The 17,706-nt window shown below is 36.8% G+C and overlaps 1 protein-coding gene across 2 annotated transcripts; it reads right to left on the reverse strand.

The window, feature by feature from the left end:
- Nucleotides 1-1,564: 1,564 nt before the first annotated feature.
- Nucleotides 1,565-9,541, reverse strand: LOC118343836 (ABC transporter G family member 31-like). Of its 2 annotated transcripts, none has more exons than XM_035682925.1 (5): nt 9,127-9,539; nt 8,370-8,490; nt 8,188-8,276; nt 7,400-7,484; nt 1,565-1,809 (listed from the first exon to the last, which is right to left on the reverse strand). In XM_035682925.1, the coding sequence occupies exons 1-5, from the start codon at nt 9,450-9,452 to the stop codon at nt 1,789-1,791; spliced, it is 642 nt and encodes a 213-aa protein (XP_035538818.1). In that variant the 5' UTR covers nt 9,453-9,539; the 3' UTR covers nt 1,565-1,788. The 2 variants fall into 2 exon arrangements, with proteins under 2 accessions (XP_035538818.1, XP_035538817.1); XM_035682924.1 differs by lacking the exon at nt 1,565-1,809 and adding an exon at nt 3,636-3,737 and having other exon boundaries at nt 9,127-9,541.
- Between the last annotated feature and the right edge of the window lie 8,165 nt (nt 9,542-17,706).

Raw genomic sequence — 17,706 nt, forward strand, 5'->3', positions numbered from 1 at the left:
GTTCTCTATCGTCTTCTTAAGCATTCTTTTGATAATGGTAATATTGGTTAGTTTACTCAGGCTAAAGGTAGCCTCTTGTGTCTAATCTAATGTACGCTGATGACATAGTTATTTTTGCGAATGGTGGGAAGAGGTCGATGAAAGGATTGATCAAGGTTTTGAAGTCTTATGAAGATTGGTTGGGTCAAGTCCTTAGCAATGAGAAAAGTGTTATATTCTTCTCTAAGCACATTCTTATCCCTAGAAAGAGATCTAGTCTTCGTATTATCGGGTTTTCTGAGAGCTTTTTTCCTTTCAAGTATTTGGGTGTACCTATTGTGGTTGGTATTGAAAGCTTCTGACTTTGGTGATTTGTTAGGTAAAGTTAAAAAGAAAATTGCTGGTTGGGAGATTAAATTGATTTCTGCAGGTAGGAGAACTATTCTTTTGTGCCATATTCTATCGAGTATAGCCACTCATCTCTTTGTTGTTTTACATGTTCCTAAGGTTGTGATCATGGAGTTGAATCGACTTCTAAGTTCTTTCTTTTGGGGTGAATCTGATGTTAACGTATACTATTTAGGAAGTTATACAATTTAGGACTCATCTTTTAATATTAGCTGTACAGATATATTACCATGTATATAGGCTGATTATTAGGGATCAGTTAGATGTTTTTCGTGTATAGCATATTATCTATTTTTCCTTGTATAGCGGTTGATTACGTTGTGAATTGGAGGCTGAAATTAGAGAGCCAAATTTTCAAAAATATTCTGGGTTTTCTAAGTGTTTTGACATGGTATCAATAACAGGTTCATAGTTTTCCTGTTTGTATGGATTGAAGGCTGTGGTTCCTTGTCACTTTCGGCGCCCTCTGAGTATTTCTTGCGCATTATCGACGCTGTTTGAATCAGTTTTTGGTGTCTATTTCAAAAAAAAAATCAAATCAATCTGTCGAGGTGATTATCGGCACATTCGGTGAATGATTTGTGGGCTACGATACGTTGTCTTGCGTGTGGGTTTCGATTTTTTCCATTGTTGGGGTTGTGGTTCTGGCCTCTTGTAGCTGCCCTTTTGTTGGTATAATTTTTTTCCCCTGTTTCTTATGTGGGTTACTTTTTCGGCAACTTTGTTTGTCTTTCTTGGTTGGGTGTTCTCGGTACTATATATATTTCTCTGGCATCATGCCATCTGATAAGTTAGAATCGTTTCATATTTGACTTACTGGCAAAAATTATTCTGCTTAGGCGTTTCAATTTCAATTATTTGTCAAATGGAAAGAATTGTGGGGTGATATTGATGGGAAAGATCCCGCACCTGGCGATGTCAAGGCTTTGTCAAAGTGGGAAATCAAGGATGCTAGGGTCATGACCCGGATCCTTGGCTCTATTGAGCCTAACCTTGTTCTCAAACTGCGGCCTTATAAAACGGTTGCTGGCATGTAGAATTATTTCAACACTATTTACAATCAGGATCACTCCGCTAGGCGATTTCAATTGGAATATAAGATGGCTAATTTCACACAAGGAAGTCTTTCAATTGAAGAATATTATTATGGTTTTCAAAACCTTAGGGTTGACTATTCTGATATTGTTTATGCTAGTGTTCCCCCTGCAGCTCTCGTTGTTGTCCAAGTAGTGCATGCAACCAGCCAAAGAGATCAATTCTTGATGAAGCTACGACCCGACTTTGACATTGCACGCCCTAATCTAATGAATCGTGCTCCATCTCTAGATGCTTGTTTGGGTGAACTTCTTCGTGAGGAGTAGCGTCTACTCACTCACACTTCCATGGCACATCAGGCTCCAGCTAGTGCACCTGTTTCTGTGGCTTTTGCAGCACATAGGAGGAATAAGGGTAAAGACATGCGTGTTGTTCAGTGCTTTAGTTGTAAAATTTTTGGTCATATTGCTCGGGATTGCCCTAAGAAGTTCTGTAACTATTGCAAGAAACAAGGTCATATCATTTCTGCTTGTCCCATTCGACCTGAAAGGAAGTAGGGTATTGTTTATCATGCATCCGTTGGTGCCTCTAGTTCTACTGCATTGCCTGCTGTCTTGCCGGTTGTTCCTATTCCTGCTCCTACAGCCTTAGCTAACCTAAACACACTCACTCCTGAAATGGTACAACAGATGATTATTTTTGTTTTTTTTGCTTTTGGTCTCTCAGGTAATCATAAAGTTTCTTCTAAGTCACGATATTTTGGCTCCAGAGCCTTTAACCATATGACCAATACTGTTGTTCCTCTTTCCAATGTCAGAAATTATGATAGAAACCTGAAAATTAACACCGCTGATGGTAGTTCTCTGCCTATCAGTGTTGTTGGTGATCTTTCCTCTTTCTTAACTAATATTTTTGTGTCTCCTGACCTCTCCACAAATATTATTTATGTTGGTCAATTGGTTGATAATAATTGTAATGTTCATTTCTCTAGTTCTGGTTGTGTTGTTCAGGATCAAGTGTTAGGGAAGATGATCGCGAAGGTGCCTAAAGTGGGACAACTCTTTCCTCTTCACGTTTCTCCCTCCACCATTATTCCTAGTTTTCCTTTACTTTCATTTGCATGTAATGTTGTTGTTTCTAGAAATAAGATGTGGCATAGACGTCTAGGCCACCCAAACTCTGATGTACTTCGTACTTTGTTTAATTCTGATTTATTGGGAAATAAAGCATGTTCTTCTCTTAATTTTTCTTTTGATTGTACATCATGCAAACTTGGCAAAAGTAAAGTTCTACATTTTCCTCATCATGCATCTCGTGCATCATAAGGCTTCAATCTTATTCATAGTGATGTTTAGGAGATTGCACATGTTGTTTCTCATGTGTATTATAAGTACTTTGTTACTTTCATTGATGACTTTTGTCACTTTACTTGGATTTACTTCCTACGGGCTAAGGCTGAAGTTTTTTCAGTATTTAAGCACTTTCTTGCACTTCTTGAGACTTAATTCTTTGCCAGCATCAAGGTATTGCACTCTGATTCTGGCGACGAATATGTGTTTAATGAGTTTATGGACTTTCTTCAAAGCAAAGGGATTATCTCTCAGTATTCTTGTCCTTCAACACCGCAACAAAATGGTATTGTTGAGAAGAAAAATCATCACATTCATGATGTGGTAAGAACTCTTTTACTTGAATCATCTGTTCCTCCTCGTTTTTGGTGTTAAGCCCTTTCGACTTCAGTTCATTTGATCAATCGCTTACCATCTCTTACGTTACATCATGTTTCTCCCTTCTTTAAGTTGTTTGTTCATTCTCCTTCATATTCTTATCTTCGGGCATTTGGTTGTGTTTGTTTTGTGCATCTCCCTGCTCATGAACGACATAAGCTTACTGCTCAATCTGTTAAGTGTGTTTTTCTTGGTTATGCTATACCTCAAAATGGTTATGTTTGTTATGATCATCATGCTCTTCGTATATGTGTTTCGAGGAATGTGATATTCTTTGAAAATCAATATTTCTTTTCATCTCATGTTGAGCTACCATCTGTATCTATATCTCTTTTGCCTAGCTTTTCCTGATTCCCTAACAATTGTGGAAAAGTTCAAACCTAGTTTTGTGTATGGAAGACGTAGTTGACATGAGTCTGGTTCCACTTCCTTTATGCCCTCTCACGATCTTGACCTAGCACATGATCCAGCTCCTGTTTCCACCACTCTTCGCCGGTCTACTCACCCTTCTCGACCCCTTAATTGGTATGGTTTTTCCTCCATTGTCTCTCTTGTGGCTATTTTATCCTCTATTGCCATTCCTTCTTGCTACAAACAGGCCATGGAACATAAGTGTTGGTAAAATGCAATGCAAACAGAACTTCAAGCACTTAAGGAGAATCACACTTGGGATATTGTTCATTGCCCCTACAGTCAAGCCTATTGGGAGTAAATGGGCTCACTTCTTTCCTTCAGTTTTACACAAAGTCAGTATGATTATTCTCTCTTCTTCCACAAGTCTACATCGGGTATAGTCATTCTCTTGGTTTATGTGGATGATATTATCATTACTAGCACTGACTGTGGTTTGATCATTAAGCTTCAACAGTTGTTGCATGCGACTTTCGATATGAAAGATCGTGGCCGGCACACATACTTCTTAGGACTGGAAGTACATCATCGGGCCAATGGTATTTTCTTGAACCAGCATAAGTATATTCAAGACCTTATTACCTTGGCTGGTTTGAAGGACACTTTTTTTGTTGATACTCCTAAGGAGGTAAATGTCAAATACAGGAATGATGAAGGGGACCTTCTGGATAATCCTACTCTCTATCGGTGCCTAGTTGAGAGTCTTATCTACTTGACCACTAATCACCCCGATATCTCTTATGTTGTTCATCAGGTCAGTTAGTTTATGTCTTCTCCTCAGCATCTCCATCTTGCTGCAATTTGACGCATCATCTGCTATCTTCGAGGTTCACCTACTCCTGGGTTATTCTTTCCTACAGGCCCATCTCTTCAACTTGTTGCCTATAGTGATGCTGATTGGGCTGGGTGTCCGGATACGCGTCGATCTACTATGGGTTGGTGTATATTTTTAGGTGATGCCTTAATTTCTTGGAGATGTAAGAAACAAGATCGTGTTTCTAAATCCTCTATTGAGGCCGAGTATAGCTACACGGTCTTCTTGAGGAGCTTGAATTTCCTCAGACTACTTCTACCCCTTTTTATGCTGATAACACTAGTGTTATTCATATTATCACCAATCCCGTTTTACATGAACGAATCAAGCACATTGAAGTTGATTGTCATTCTATCCGAGATACCTTACATTTCTTCGGATCTCTAAGTGGCTGATATCTTCACCAAAGCAATGACTCGATAGTGGCATCAATTTCTGATTGGCAAATTGTTACTGGTTGACTTACCAGCATCAATTTGAGGGGGGATGTTAACGTATACCATTTAGGAAGTTATACAATTTAGGACTCATCTTTTAATATTAGCTGTACAGATATATTACCATGTATATAGGTTGATTATTAGGGATCGGTTAGATGTTTTCCGTGTATAGCAAAATATTATCTATATTTCCTTATATAGCGGCTGATTACGTTGTGAATTGGAGGCTAAAATTATAGAGCTAGTTTTTCCAAATATTATGGATTTTTTGAGTGTTTTGACATCCGACGAGAAGGGTAAAAGAAAATGGGTGGTTTGGAATAAGATCTGTTGACCTACTGAAGAAGGTGGCTTAGGTATTAGGGATTTTGGGGATATTCAGCGGACTTTACACATGAAACTTGCATGGCGTTTGTTTTCGGGTCATTCATTGTGGATGGATTTTTTTAGAGGTAAGTATGTTAGGGCCAATCATTTATCTCTTTTGGCGTCGAATAAGGGTTCTCGTTTTTTAAGGTCTATTGTTAAGAGTATTCCTCATATTCTTAATAACTCTAAGTGGCGTGTGCGAGAGGGTAATCTCTCTTTTTGGTATGATAATTGAGATGAAGGTGATCCGCTCAATGCTCATTTATAGTGATTGAGCAACATTTGTTAAAGGTTAAAGAGTTATACATTGATAATGGTTGGGATGTTCCTCTCTTGGAAAGGCCTGTGGATCAACAAAAAGCTACGGAATTGCTTCAATTCTTGGCGAGGCGTAAAGAGGGACAAGATGTGTTACTTTAGAGGAAGGAGAATGATGGTATTTTTAGTACTAAAAGTGCCTTGGATTGTATTAGGGTTTGGGTGACCCTTTTACCCTAGGCCCATTGGATTTGGCACAATAACCTTCCTAAGAAAATCTCCATTATGATGTAGAAGGCTTCTAATAATTGCTTGAATGTGGATGAAAAGATTAAAATGGCAGGGATCCCTTTGGTGTCTAAATGTAATTGTTGTTCTTTGAGTCAGATTAAGGACCTTAATCATGTTCTTTATACTGGTGATTTTGCTAGACAAATTTAGCGTATGGCTTCTGTTCAGTTAAGTGTGCATATGGGTGAGTTCCGAACTTAGAAAGAGTAAATTAATTTTTGGTTTCGCCGTGCTGGTAAATCGTCTTAGGTTCAGACTATTTTTGGTCTCCTTCCTTCATTATCTCATGGAAGTTATTGGAAAGGCGTTGCAAAGCCAGGTATGAAGGTAAGCTTGATACGGTTGAGTCTGTTTAGCATGTTATTAATTATTGGATCCATAGAATTATGCAATTAAATATGAAAGCTTTGAGACTTCCTAGCCAGGATGCTACCATTCTTAAGAGACTAGATATTTTGATTTCAATTCCTAAAGAAAAGAAGGTTTCTGTGGTGAATTTGATCCTGCCCCGGTAGAATTGGGTTAAACTTAATATTGATGGGAGCAGTTTGGGAAATCCCGGTCCGACTGGGGCGGGGGGTGTCATTCGTGATGTCGGAGGTAAGATGCATGCTGCTTTTTCTACCTCCTTAGGGCAGGGTTCCAATAATTTCGCTGAATTAAGGAGTTTGTTGGAATGTGTCAAGAGATGCTATCATCTGGGCTTTCGTCGAGTTCAGATTGAGACAGATTCTCAAATTCTTATTAATTGGATTAAAAAAGGAGAGTGTAATATTTGGTATCTTGAGGATTATTGGGATGAGATTCAAGTTTGTCTTGATTGATTGGAGTACAGTGTGAGTCATGTCTTTCGTGAAGGTAATGCGGTGGTAGATTTTCTAGCGAAACAGGGAGATGGGGGTCTGAATATGGATTAGACTGAAGATAGAGTTTCTTTGCCCAGTAAGTTAAGAGGTCTTATTTGGATGGATAGACTTGGTCTTCCTTATTTGATAATATCTTAGTTTTATTTGCTTTTGTTTTCATTGTTATTTTATTATCTATTTGCGCTGGTGTTTTCTTGCTGGTTGTTTATATTTTTTTATAGGTTTATTTTTTCTGATCTTTATGTTGTTTTTGGCACCTTGTAATTTTGGTTTCATGTTTATGATTTTTTAGGCCTGTGTTTTGGTCTTTCTTGAATATTTGTAAACCCCCAGGTTTTTAGTTGTAACCACGATTTTCCTCCACCACTAACTCCATTACTTCATGATATAATGAAAAACAAATATTCTTCTAAATAGACTTCTTCTTTTTTCTTAATTTTTGGAGATAGATGGTATGAGACCAACCTAAACATTTTGTACATTATTAGAACATCTTAAATGAAATGTTTTTATTATTTTTAATTGAATATCTTAAATTATTCCTGAGCACTACACGAGTCTGGCCTCAATTTACTCTGATAACGAGGTCATTGGCAGTTCTTTTCTTGTGCGCGTCATACCCCCTCAAAGATTTACTCAGCCATTTACGAAAAACCAACTTTCAGGGCCAATATGGTAAGCAAGTACTAGCAATAACTAAAGGAACTATTTATGCAATAGGAATCTCTAAACATTTGACGCATGAAAATAACGAATCCTTCAATGCGTGGATATAATTGCACCAAGTAGGCAAGCGCTAACCTTTAAGTTGCTGTCAAGTTTCCCCGCGAGAGCTAAAAGCAAGGTGGATTTGCCAGAACCTGGAGGTCCCAAGAGCAAAGTCATCCTACAAAGGCCGAATCAGCTTGTTTGGTCAATTCAAACAAAAACACATGAAAGTAATGAATCCCTCTAACACAACCAGAAAAGAGCATAGATACGCCAAATATTAGAACGTGACAGTTCTTGCTTTTTGGAAAACTCTTAAGGTTGACCTACTTGTTTTCCTTTTGGTCTGCATATCACCAGCTTTCCAAAACCATAATGAAATTAAGGATAATTAAAAATTATTTGCTCTTAATATTTTGTCTATAGTTAAGTATTAAAGTATCCTCGCAAAATAGTTTGGCTTTTTGAAATGAAAGTACTTCACTTTGTTGTGCGCAAAATTAAAGTACTTTTAACTTCAGAACCAACAAGGGAGAAACATTTAAGAATGCCTACATTGCTCAGATGAAAAGTAATTAGTGTAATATCAGATTAAAGCTCATTTTGTGCCCATTAGCGGACACTGTGAGATAAGGCCGCAATCTTCTTTACACAACGGTACAGTAAGTTTAAAAAATGCTCTGATTACTAGTATGAATTAAATGCGAGATCAAAGTTTACCTTAAGCTCGAGTATGTTACTTCTTTTTTTTTTTTTTTAACTTTTATATTCAATAACAGAGCATGGTTCAGTTAGTAGAGAAGATTTTATTTTATTTTCTTTCTATTATTTTCTACCATCAGTAGCTCTTTGTACAAGGGAAGGAAGAACTCTTGTTATACCTTCCCGGTTTCACGACACCATTGATGTTGTTCAGGATGGTTAAGGAGTGTCGCTTTGGTCGAAATATCCGTAGACTAGTTAAAATTCGCTGCATTCAAAGAATTAAGAAAAAAGATAATGTGAGGTCCAAAAGATTTAATTATAATGCATTAAAATCCAGTACACTAGAATAAAACTCGACCTCAATGACGTCACGAGAAGCATTAACCAAAGTAGGCAAAGCTCTTGAACCGGTTTGAACATTGGCCTCAATGTTCAAGTTCTCGTACCTCACTTCCACCGTCGGCACCTCCAATCCGACTCTTTTAATGATGAAAAAGTATACGTAATTAATATAATCGGAGAAATAAACACGAATTACACGATTGTGAAGTTCGAATATCGTTTACTTAACGAATTATCCAGTTACGAAGATATCGAAATCGAATTTCCTGGATATAGAGAAGTTCAGACTCTGTACAATACAAACAGTTTACAGTTCTCATTACGCAAATCCCCGTTTCTATGTATACCATGTCTAACTTGATTTTGTATAGTTGCAGACGATATTATGCACATCCCTCTTTCTATGTATGGTTGATCGTGTTTCCGTGTATTACTTGAACTTGTATAGTTGCAAAAATGGAAAGCACAGATCGTCTGCAACTATACAAAATCAAGTTATACACGGAAACACGATCAAGCCATAGATAGAAACAATAGGCGTAATAGTTTTTCTGGATACAGATTGCATTTGAGAGTCTAAACTATCTGATATACAATTTCAAAATATTTTAAAGAATTTAATTGAAATAAAGATTTAAAAGGATATAGAATAATCAAAATTATATTCTGGAATCCGGTTCAGTTGCAAGGACTTGGAAAATCGCAAACGCACAGAAACGAAATCCAGAAATGATAGAAAGAGAAAAAGAGACATGGAATCTTGAGCGCTATACCTATCGAGGCGCTCTTTAATGGCCGAGAGCAACCTATAGTTGTCTTGTTCATTGGTCGCCAAGGCATTCCTCACAACAAGCTCACGGCTAAAACGGTCCAGCTTCCGCACGTCGATCGTCTCTGTCTTAGAGTCCTCTTTCCCCTGCTCCGACGGAATCCGCCTCAACAACGCGAAGTTCGTCCGCTGATGCGGGGGAAACTTCTCGATAGCCGCCCATCGCAGCTCCTCCTCGTCCTCCGCCACCGATTCCGCATTCGAAGGTCTTCCAAAGGACTCTTCCGCTCCTCCAATCTCGAAGTACTCGCTCCCATTCGATGCCGCCATAGCCTGAACTTCGTTCTCACTCTCTCTCTCTCTCTCTCTCTCCCCCGAAGAATGTGTTTCGGGAGATAGTTTGAATAGGGGCGGCTCCTTTTAACGGGATGAGAGAATGCGGATGGGCTTGTGCCGTTTGAATCAAGGCGGGGGTGGTTCTTTTAACACGCACTGAGAGCGAGAGAAAGATGCTGGACGGGTTTGTTAAGTTGTTAGTTGTTTTAGTTTTTCGTCCGAAGCCCCGCGAATTTTGAAGCGAATGGAATTCCGAATTTACCCCTTCAGTAGCAGGAACTTTTTGCCAAATAAAGCGGTAAAAACTTGGCAGTTGTGTGGAGACACTCTACTCAGCCTCTCAACAATTGAAACTTTCTTTTCTTGATAACTGCCATCTATTCTCAAGAATCTCAACAAAGCATCATCCATTGTCGCCTTGCTTTCTCACTGAGAAAATCAAAAATGAATCCCCCCCCCCCATGTATTAAAAAAAAAAAAATTCATCCACTGTGAGACCATTTTTCCTTTATGATTCCGTTGATGAGAATTCCATAATTTAAAAATATAAGTTGTCAAGTGGTTACAAGAGTATTATAATTTTATAACAATGCCCTCAATTTTAAAAAAAAATATTGAAACCTTTTTTTTTTAAACTATTTATATTTTAATAAAATAAATTATATAATGTTTCTAAAGTAATCGTAGTTTTAAAATATAAATCGTAATATAGTTATAAGAGTATTATAATTGAGTAATGCTACTATGCCGTCTCATTTTATCTTCTTGTTTTGACCGCTTATGTATTTAATTTTTTTAATTTTTTATCTTTTACTTAATTGTTAAGGAAATGACTATTATTGTATTAGTATTTTTTATTTTTTAAAAATGCTTAAATATATTTGAAATAAAAAGGAAAAAAAAGTACAATCTACACACTAGACGGCACACAGAATGAGCACATGCAGCCGGCAGAATATCACTGCTCATTATAATTTTATAAAAATGCGTCTTAATTTAAATTTCTTTCCCTTGCAACAAGTAAAAGTAATAACATATCACTAGAGTATCGGCACAACCAGTAGTATTCTCTCAAAAACTGTGTTTTTAATGGGATTCGAGACTTGAATCGATGACTCATTAGAGTATTTGAAAAAGTTAGGAGCCTCGAATTGTATTATTATTATTATTATTATTATTATTATTATTATTATTATTATTATTTGTCATTTAATTGTAATATTAATGAGCCTCTTCCACTTGGAAATGATAATAATTAAGTAACGAAGATGCACAAGGACACATGAAGCATGGCATACCAAAAACCCTCGAACCCAAAGTTTAAACTGGACCCTTTTTTTTTTGGTCTATGCAAGCAAATTCGAGCAATTATGAGGCAAATTACATTGGGACTAGGGGTGATTAACGGTCCGGTCGGACCGAACGGACCGACCGTTTCGGTCCGGACCGGACCGGACCGAGACTTAGACCGGTCCGGTCCGGTCCATATTTTAGAGGACCGAAATCATTCGGTCCGGTCCACGGTCCACAGTTTTTTTGGACTGGACCGAATGAAAAATTAAAAAAAAATATATTTTTTATATAATAATTGTACAATTAACAATATAAATTTTTAAATATATTATTAATACTTGTTAATATTCTATAAATTAACAATATTTTATATATATCTTCATTTAACCTATCACTATTAACAATATAAAATTTTAAATATACTATTAACACTTGTTAATATTCTATGAATTAATAAATATATAATATCAATTAGTTAATTATATAGTAATTATATAAATTAATAATATAATTTTCATCTAATTTATTATCATTGACCATATAAAATATTTTTTTATTGAGTTTGTTACATAATCCACATTAATAAGTCACTTAATTTAATTTAGTATTTTAAATAAATTTTTTTATTAATTATTTAAAAAAAAAAAAGGGCGGACCGACTGGACCGGACCGGACCGATAGCTATCGGTCCGGTCCGGTCCCTTTGGGTGTTCGGTCCGGTCTGGTCTCGAAAAATAATGGACCGAAAATTTTCGGTCCATCGCCGGACCGGACCGGACCGGACCGGCCCCTTTGCAGCCCTAATTGGGACGAACACGAAAAGAAAGTGGCGCTGTGTGTGTATCTTTCCATCTATGTATATATATGGAGCAATTATATATCTTTCTATATGTGTGTATGTATATATATATATATATATATATTGAAATTTCTTAGAATTCTTGACAGAACATTATGGTTTAGCGGAATAGAAATAAATATATGAATTGAGCTCTATAGCATTTATTGTTTTTCGGGTAACATTAAATTCTATATAGTCTATTTCATGTGTCTATCTCTTTCTCTCACTCTAAATCTTAGAATTCAGTAAAAAAATTTAAAGAATCTAAATCCGCACTTTTTTTAAAGAGATTGCACACTTACGTACTCCACGGAGTGACTGTAAATATAATTTTTCATATATATATATATATATATATATATATATATATTTGAGTCCATCTACTAGAGGCGAATAAAACTTTCTCCATCCCGCTGATGTGATAAAATTCAATTTAAAATGTGATTAAGATCAGTTTAATATAAACTTATGGTATAATAGGACATTTAAACTAACCTTGAGCAAGAATGGCGCGTTTTCTCATTTAGATAAATAAATTTCCTAGGAATAGAGGGAACTTACGAAGAGGATTTAGAGTAATTCTACATACAACCGTGAAGTGCGTAACCGCCGCGTAATCGCTTTGAAAAAGAGTGAGGTCCACTATTAAAAAATTAATTTTTTTCATGTGGGTCCCATGTTTTATTCATTTTTTTCAAAGCGATTACGCGGCGGTTACGCAATTCACGGTTGTAAGTATCTTTTCTCGAGGATTTATATGTTTCTATGTCTATATCTCATCTAATATGATAAGATTCCATCTGAAAAGCTCTTTATAGCAGTTTATATATTACTTTTTTGTAGAGTAAGACATCTCATCTAATATATGCGCTTCTCATATAGAGAAACAAAATTTCCAGAAAAAGAGGAAATTTCAGCATTGTATTAACCAAAGAGTGTTTAAAAGGCATTGATTTAAAAGGGGGAAAAACTTCAGTTCAGATCACGCAGTTGTCATATGAAATTCTCGTGAGGTCATTAATTAATAGTTGTCATATGAAATTCTCGTGAGGTCACGTATTAATTAAGACACGTAGTCACTATTCATAACTGTCTGTTGAAATTTCAACTCATGCATGCAATGTGTTTGACAGAAAGCGATAAAGAAAATCTCTATTCATTGTAATTCTTGTATACATATTCTCGACGAGACTTTACAATCTTATATAGAAGAAAACATAACAACTTTCATCCATAATTCACGGATCTATTGCCACCTGCCCTACCAGATTTTGATTTTTTATGCTGGAACGACATTCCTCATGACGCTGCTATGCTATTTTGGAGATTTCTGAGCTGAAAGTTAACTTGCCAAGTGTACTGCTACTGCTGCACTCCTCCTTTTGTATCACAGGTTGAATAGCTGAGTCACCTGTGTCCTTAACAGTCCCCCGCAATGCAAACGGCACCTTACAAATGATGAGGCTTGATCGTAAGAACTCAAAGCGAGTAGTTGAGAGTGGCTTTGTGAGAATATCAACCAGTTGATCTTTGCTTGATACAAATGAAACATTAAGCATCTTTGCTGCCGCTTTATCCCTTACAAAATAATAATCTAATTCTACATATTTGGTGTGAGAATGTAAAATTAGATTTACAGACAAATATGTGGCTCCCAAATTATCATACTAGAAGTTGGTGGATTAGTTAAGTAGATACCCAGTTCACCTAAAAGAGATTGAATCCATAACACTTCACAGGTGATATTAGCAACTGTCTTATATTCAGCCTTAGTGGATGATTGGGCAATTGTACACTGCTTTTTAGAACCACAAGAAATTATATGTGAACCAAAAAGATACAAAAACCACATGTAGACTTCTATCATCAGGGCAACCAGCCCAGTTAGCATCGGAGAAGCCTGAGAGAGTTAATGTGGATGACTTTAAAAAATAGAGTCCAAAATGAGAAGTAAGTCTTAAATATCAAAGAATTCTTTTGATTGTCTGCCAATGAGGAAGTTTGGAATTATGCATATATTGACAGACTTTATTGATAGCAAAAAAATGTTCGGACAAGTAAAAGATTAGTACTAGAGATTGCCAACAACACTATAAATGTGGATATTCAAAAGTTGACCCATCAAGGGTTGTGAGCTTAGTGGAAACTGACATGGGAGTAGAAACAGATTTTGTATTGTGCATTTTGGTTCTATGAAGAAGATCATAAACATATTTTGATTGAATCAAGAATAAACCTTCATTATTTCTGAAAATCTTAATCCCTAAGAAATAATGCAATTGGCCAAAATGTTTAACAGGAAATGAAGTACTAAGAGCAGAAATAAAATCAGAGATTAACAAGGAATTCGAACTGTCATCCACATATATAAGATCAAAAAGCACATGAGATGTATTGTGATAAATAAAAAGAAATGTGTCTGATTTTGGTTCTTGGAAACCAAGTGAAAGAAGTTTGGTGCTAAGTTTAGAGAACCAAGCTTGAGGAGCCTGTTTTAGACCATAAATGGTCTTTTTTTAACTTACACACATACGATGGATAATCAGGATGCACAAAGCCGAGAGGTTGTTGCATGTACACTACCTCCTCCAGATCACTATGTAGAAAAGCATTTTGTATGTCTAATTGTTACAGGGGCCAATTGGAAGTAACATCAAGTGAAAGGATGATACGAATGGTTGTGTGTTTGACTACTGGAGAGAAAGTCTCAATGTAGTCTATCTCAGGTTGTTGGTGAAAACCTTTGACTATAAGGCGAGCCTTGCATCTTTCCAGAGTGCCACCAGCCTTCCTTTTAGTTTTGAGTACCCATTTAGGGCCCAAAACATTAAAGGAAGCTGATGGTGGTACCAGGTCCCAAGTGTGGTTGTGTAAAAGTGCATGAAATTCAGATTTCATGGCTTTACGCCATTCATGAAATTTACCGGCCTCTGTGTAGGAAGTGGGTTTTTCCGGTTTGGTGATGGGTGCCGATTCAATGAGTGACAGTAAGGGTTTCGTTGTAGGCCAAGGTATAGTAACATCCGTACAAGTAAGGGGTTTGCGAGTGTTTACATGAGACCGAGTGACCATGGAATGAACGAGATGTGATGGTGCTGCCACTGGAAGAATTGGTGAAGGACAGGTTGAGGAAGATGAAGACTTTGGAGAAGATGACTCGAGAGATTATGATGAAGAGTGTTGGATCGAATGTGTTAAAAGGTGTGGGTTAGAAGTGTGTGGGCCAGAGGTTGGTAATTGGGTCTCAGTAATAGAAGGTGAGGTGGGATTAATGAGAGATGAGAAGGCTAGTCTATGTGAGGCAAAAATGAGAGAATGAGGCCCAGCAAAGAGTGGACCAGAGAGTTGAAAGGGTTGAGTTGGAGCTGATGCGGCTTGGGTGGGCTGAGGCTGAAAAGGGAATTGAGCTTCATTAAAAAGAACATCTCTAGAGATGTAAGTTCTGCATGTTGGTATGTGAAAACAACAATAGCCCTTATGGTTGGGACTATAACCCATGAAGACACAAAGTTTGGAACATAAGTCCATTTTATGCTTATTAAATGGACGTAAATTAGGCCAACAAACCGACCTAAAAACTCAAAGAAATTTGTAATCCAGAGAAAGTTTAAAGAGCACTTGAAAGGGTGATTTATTTTGTAAGACGGATGTGGGCATTCTATTAATTAAAAAAACCGCAGTTTGGAATGCCTCATACCAATATTTAAAGGGCATGGAAGCTTGAGCCAAGAGTGACAATCCAGTCTCAACGATGTGCCTATGACGTTGTTCTACCGACCCATTTTGAACATGGGAGTATGGACATATAATGCAATAGATTATACCATAAGATTGAAGAATTTTTTGAAGGGGACGAAATTCTCCTCCCCAATAAGATTGGAAAGCCTTCACTTTAGTGGAAAAATAAGTGTGCAGATAGAGTAAAAAAGCAATAAAAAAAGATGCAACATCGGACTTGGATTGAATTGGAAATAACCATGTGTATTTAGTATGATCATCTACAATGGAAAGATAATACCAACAACTAGTGGAAGATAACACCGGGGCCAGACCCCAAACATCTAGAAATAGTAATTCAAAAACATGATTGGATCGAGAGGGGAAAGGGGATGTGGAAAAGCATGAGTTTTTGCTTTGAACAAGTTGAACATGGTTGGATAGATCTGTTTGAAGTAACAGGAAGATGAAAATGTCGTATGATGAAGGTTGCGGTCCTAGGTGAAGGGTGACCAAGCCGTAGATGCCAGTAATCAGGAGATGTGCGTTCACTAATAGAAGCTTGAGGTGAGACCGAGGAAGAAAATGAGGTCGTGGCAGCTGCAGGTAAGACATACAACCCGTCACTAACGATGTCCCGAAGTAGAACCTCTCAAGTGTGTGAATCATTCACAAAAAAAAAAAAAAAAAAACAAGTAGAGTAAAATTTAAAAAACACATAATTATCTTGAAAAAACTGGAGGACAGATAACAGGTTTTTGGTAATTGAGGGAACATGAAGAAGTTGAGAGAGTAGAAAGTTGCTAGATGGAGTATGAAGCTATGCGGAACCCGTGTGTTGAATTGGCATGGAAGAGCCATCTCCAATATTTACTTGGTCCGTGCCCTGATAAGTGATAGAATCTAGATTAAGATTGTTAAGATCAGCAATAAAGTGACTGGTGGCAGCTATATCAGGGAACCAGGAATTGAGGTGGTGGGATGGTAGTAAGATTGGCTGAAAAGGATGATGGAGGAGAGGCTTGATAACTTTGATTAAAACAATAGTAGCATGCAAGGGCCGTATGGCCTGGTTTGTGGCAGACTTGATAAAGGGGACGAAATCTATTCAACTAGAAAAGGAAGTGGGGTTATGAAGACCACACCCACGCCTACCCCGAAAGTGTCTAGCACCCTTACCTCTATGAGAAGAAGAAAACACAGAAGGTGGTCTTGTAGAGGTGAGATGCGCAGCTATGGGATTGCCACTAAGTAGTGTATGGGCTTGATGAGCTAGGCAAGACTCATGATTTAGTAGGTAATTGTATATCTGATGGGGGTAGAGGGGATCAGCTCTGGTAGTGAGGGAGGTTACCAACGAGTCATAGTCAGTACCGAAGCAAGCTAAAAGGTAAATAGAAAATTCAGAAGAGGATAAGGATTGCCCAGTAGCACCCAACGAGGAAGCCAAGGTTTTTGCCTTGTGGAAATAATCAGTAATTGATTTGGACCCCTTTTTTAGAGTAGCTAATAGATACTGGGTCTGCATTGCATGAGCAGACGATTGTGCAGTAGACAAGTTTTGTAAAGAGGACCAAACTTCATGTGATGTGGAACATTCAAGGACCTAGGCAAGGACCTGTTCAGATAAGGAAGAGTTAATGGCAGATATAATAAGTTGATCAAGTAAGAGCCACTTGGTATATTTTGGGTTAGTAGTGTCGTCGATCATGGGAGTAGGCATAGTAGATGAACCATCCACATGATGAAAGTGACTTAGGGCTGAGCAAAAATCCGAAAATCCGATTCTGACCCAGACTCCGCTTCGACTTTGACAAAGTCGAAGTCGAAGGTTTTTTCTCCTGGGAAGTCGGAGTCAGAGGTGGAGTTGAACTAATTCCGACTCCACTCTGATCCGACTCCAACACCGATATTATATATATTTTATAAATATATATGTATTTGTCTATATATTAATCATAAAAATTGTATATAATAATTATATTTTATATAGTTAGTTAAACTCCATATTATACTAGCCTGAGCTCATTATTATTAAATAATATATTTATACTATAATATATATATTGACTAATAATAGTTTATATGTAAGCATCATACTATTACAATATTACTACCATGTAACAATAAATTGTTAATATATAAATATAATAACATGTAATACTAATCAACTAAGTTACTAATGCATAATAACATGTAATACAAATGAATAAACACTAATGACTAAGATATAACTTTATAATAACATATAATATTAATGTATAATAACTAAAGTATAATAACATGTAATAGTAATGTATAATAATCAATGTTCCAATATATAATCACTAGTGACTAGTATAATAAATTAAATATAGAATACTAAGTCTAGTATATAATTAAGTTAGAAACTAATAT

Source organism: Juglans regia, chromosome 11, assembly GCF_001411555.2.
Source record: "Juglans regia cultivar Chandler chromosome 11, Walnut 2.0, whole genome shotgun sequence".
Lineage (NCBI taxonomy): Eukaryota > Viridiplantae > Streptophyta > Magnoliopsida > Fagales > Juglandaceae > Juglans > Juglans regia.

Coding starts and splice junctions, on each gene's coding strand:
- LOC118343836 (XM_035682924.1), bottom strand. CDS start 9,452: ATGGCGGCATCGAATGGGAGCGAGTACTTCGAGATTGGAGGAGCGGAA. Junction 8,277..8,369: donor CTTCTCGTGACGTCATTGAG/GTCGAGTTTTAT, acceptor CTTTGAATGCAG/CGAATTTTAACTAGTCTACG. Junction 7,485..8,187: donor GGTGTCGTGAAACCGGGAAG/GTATAACAAGAG, acceptor CGGCCTTTGTAG/GATGACTTTGCTCTTGGGAC.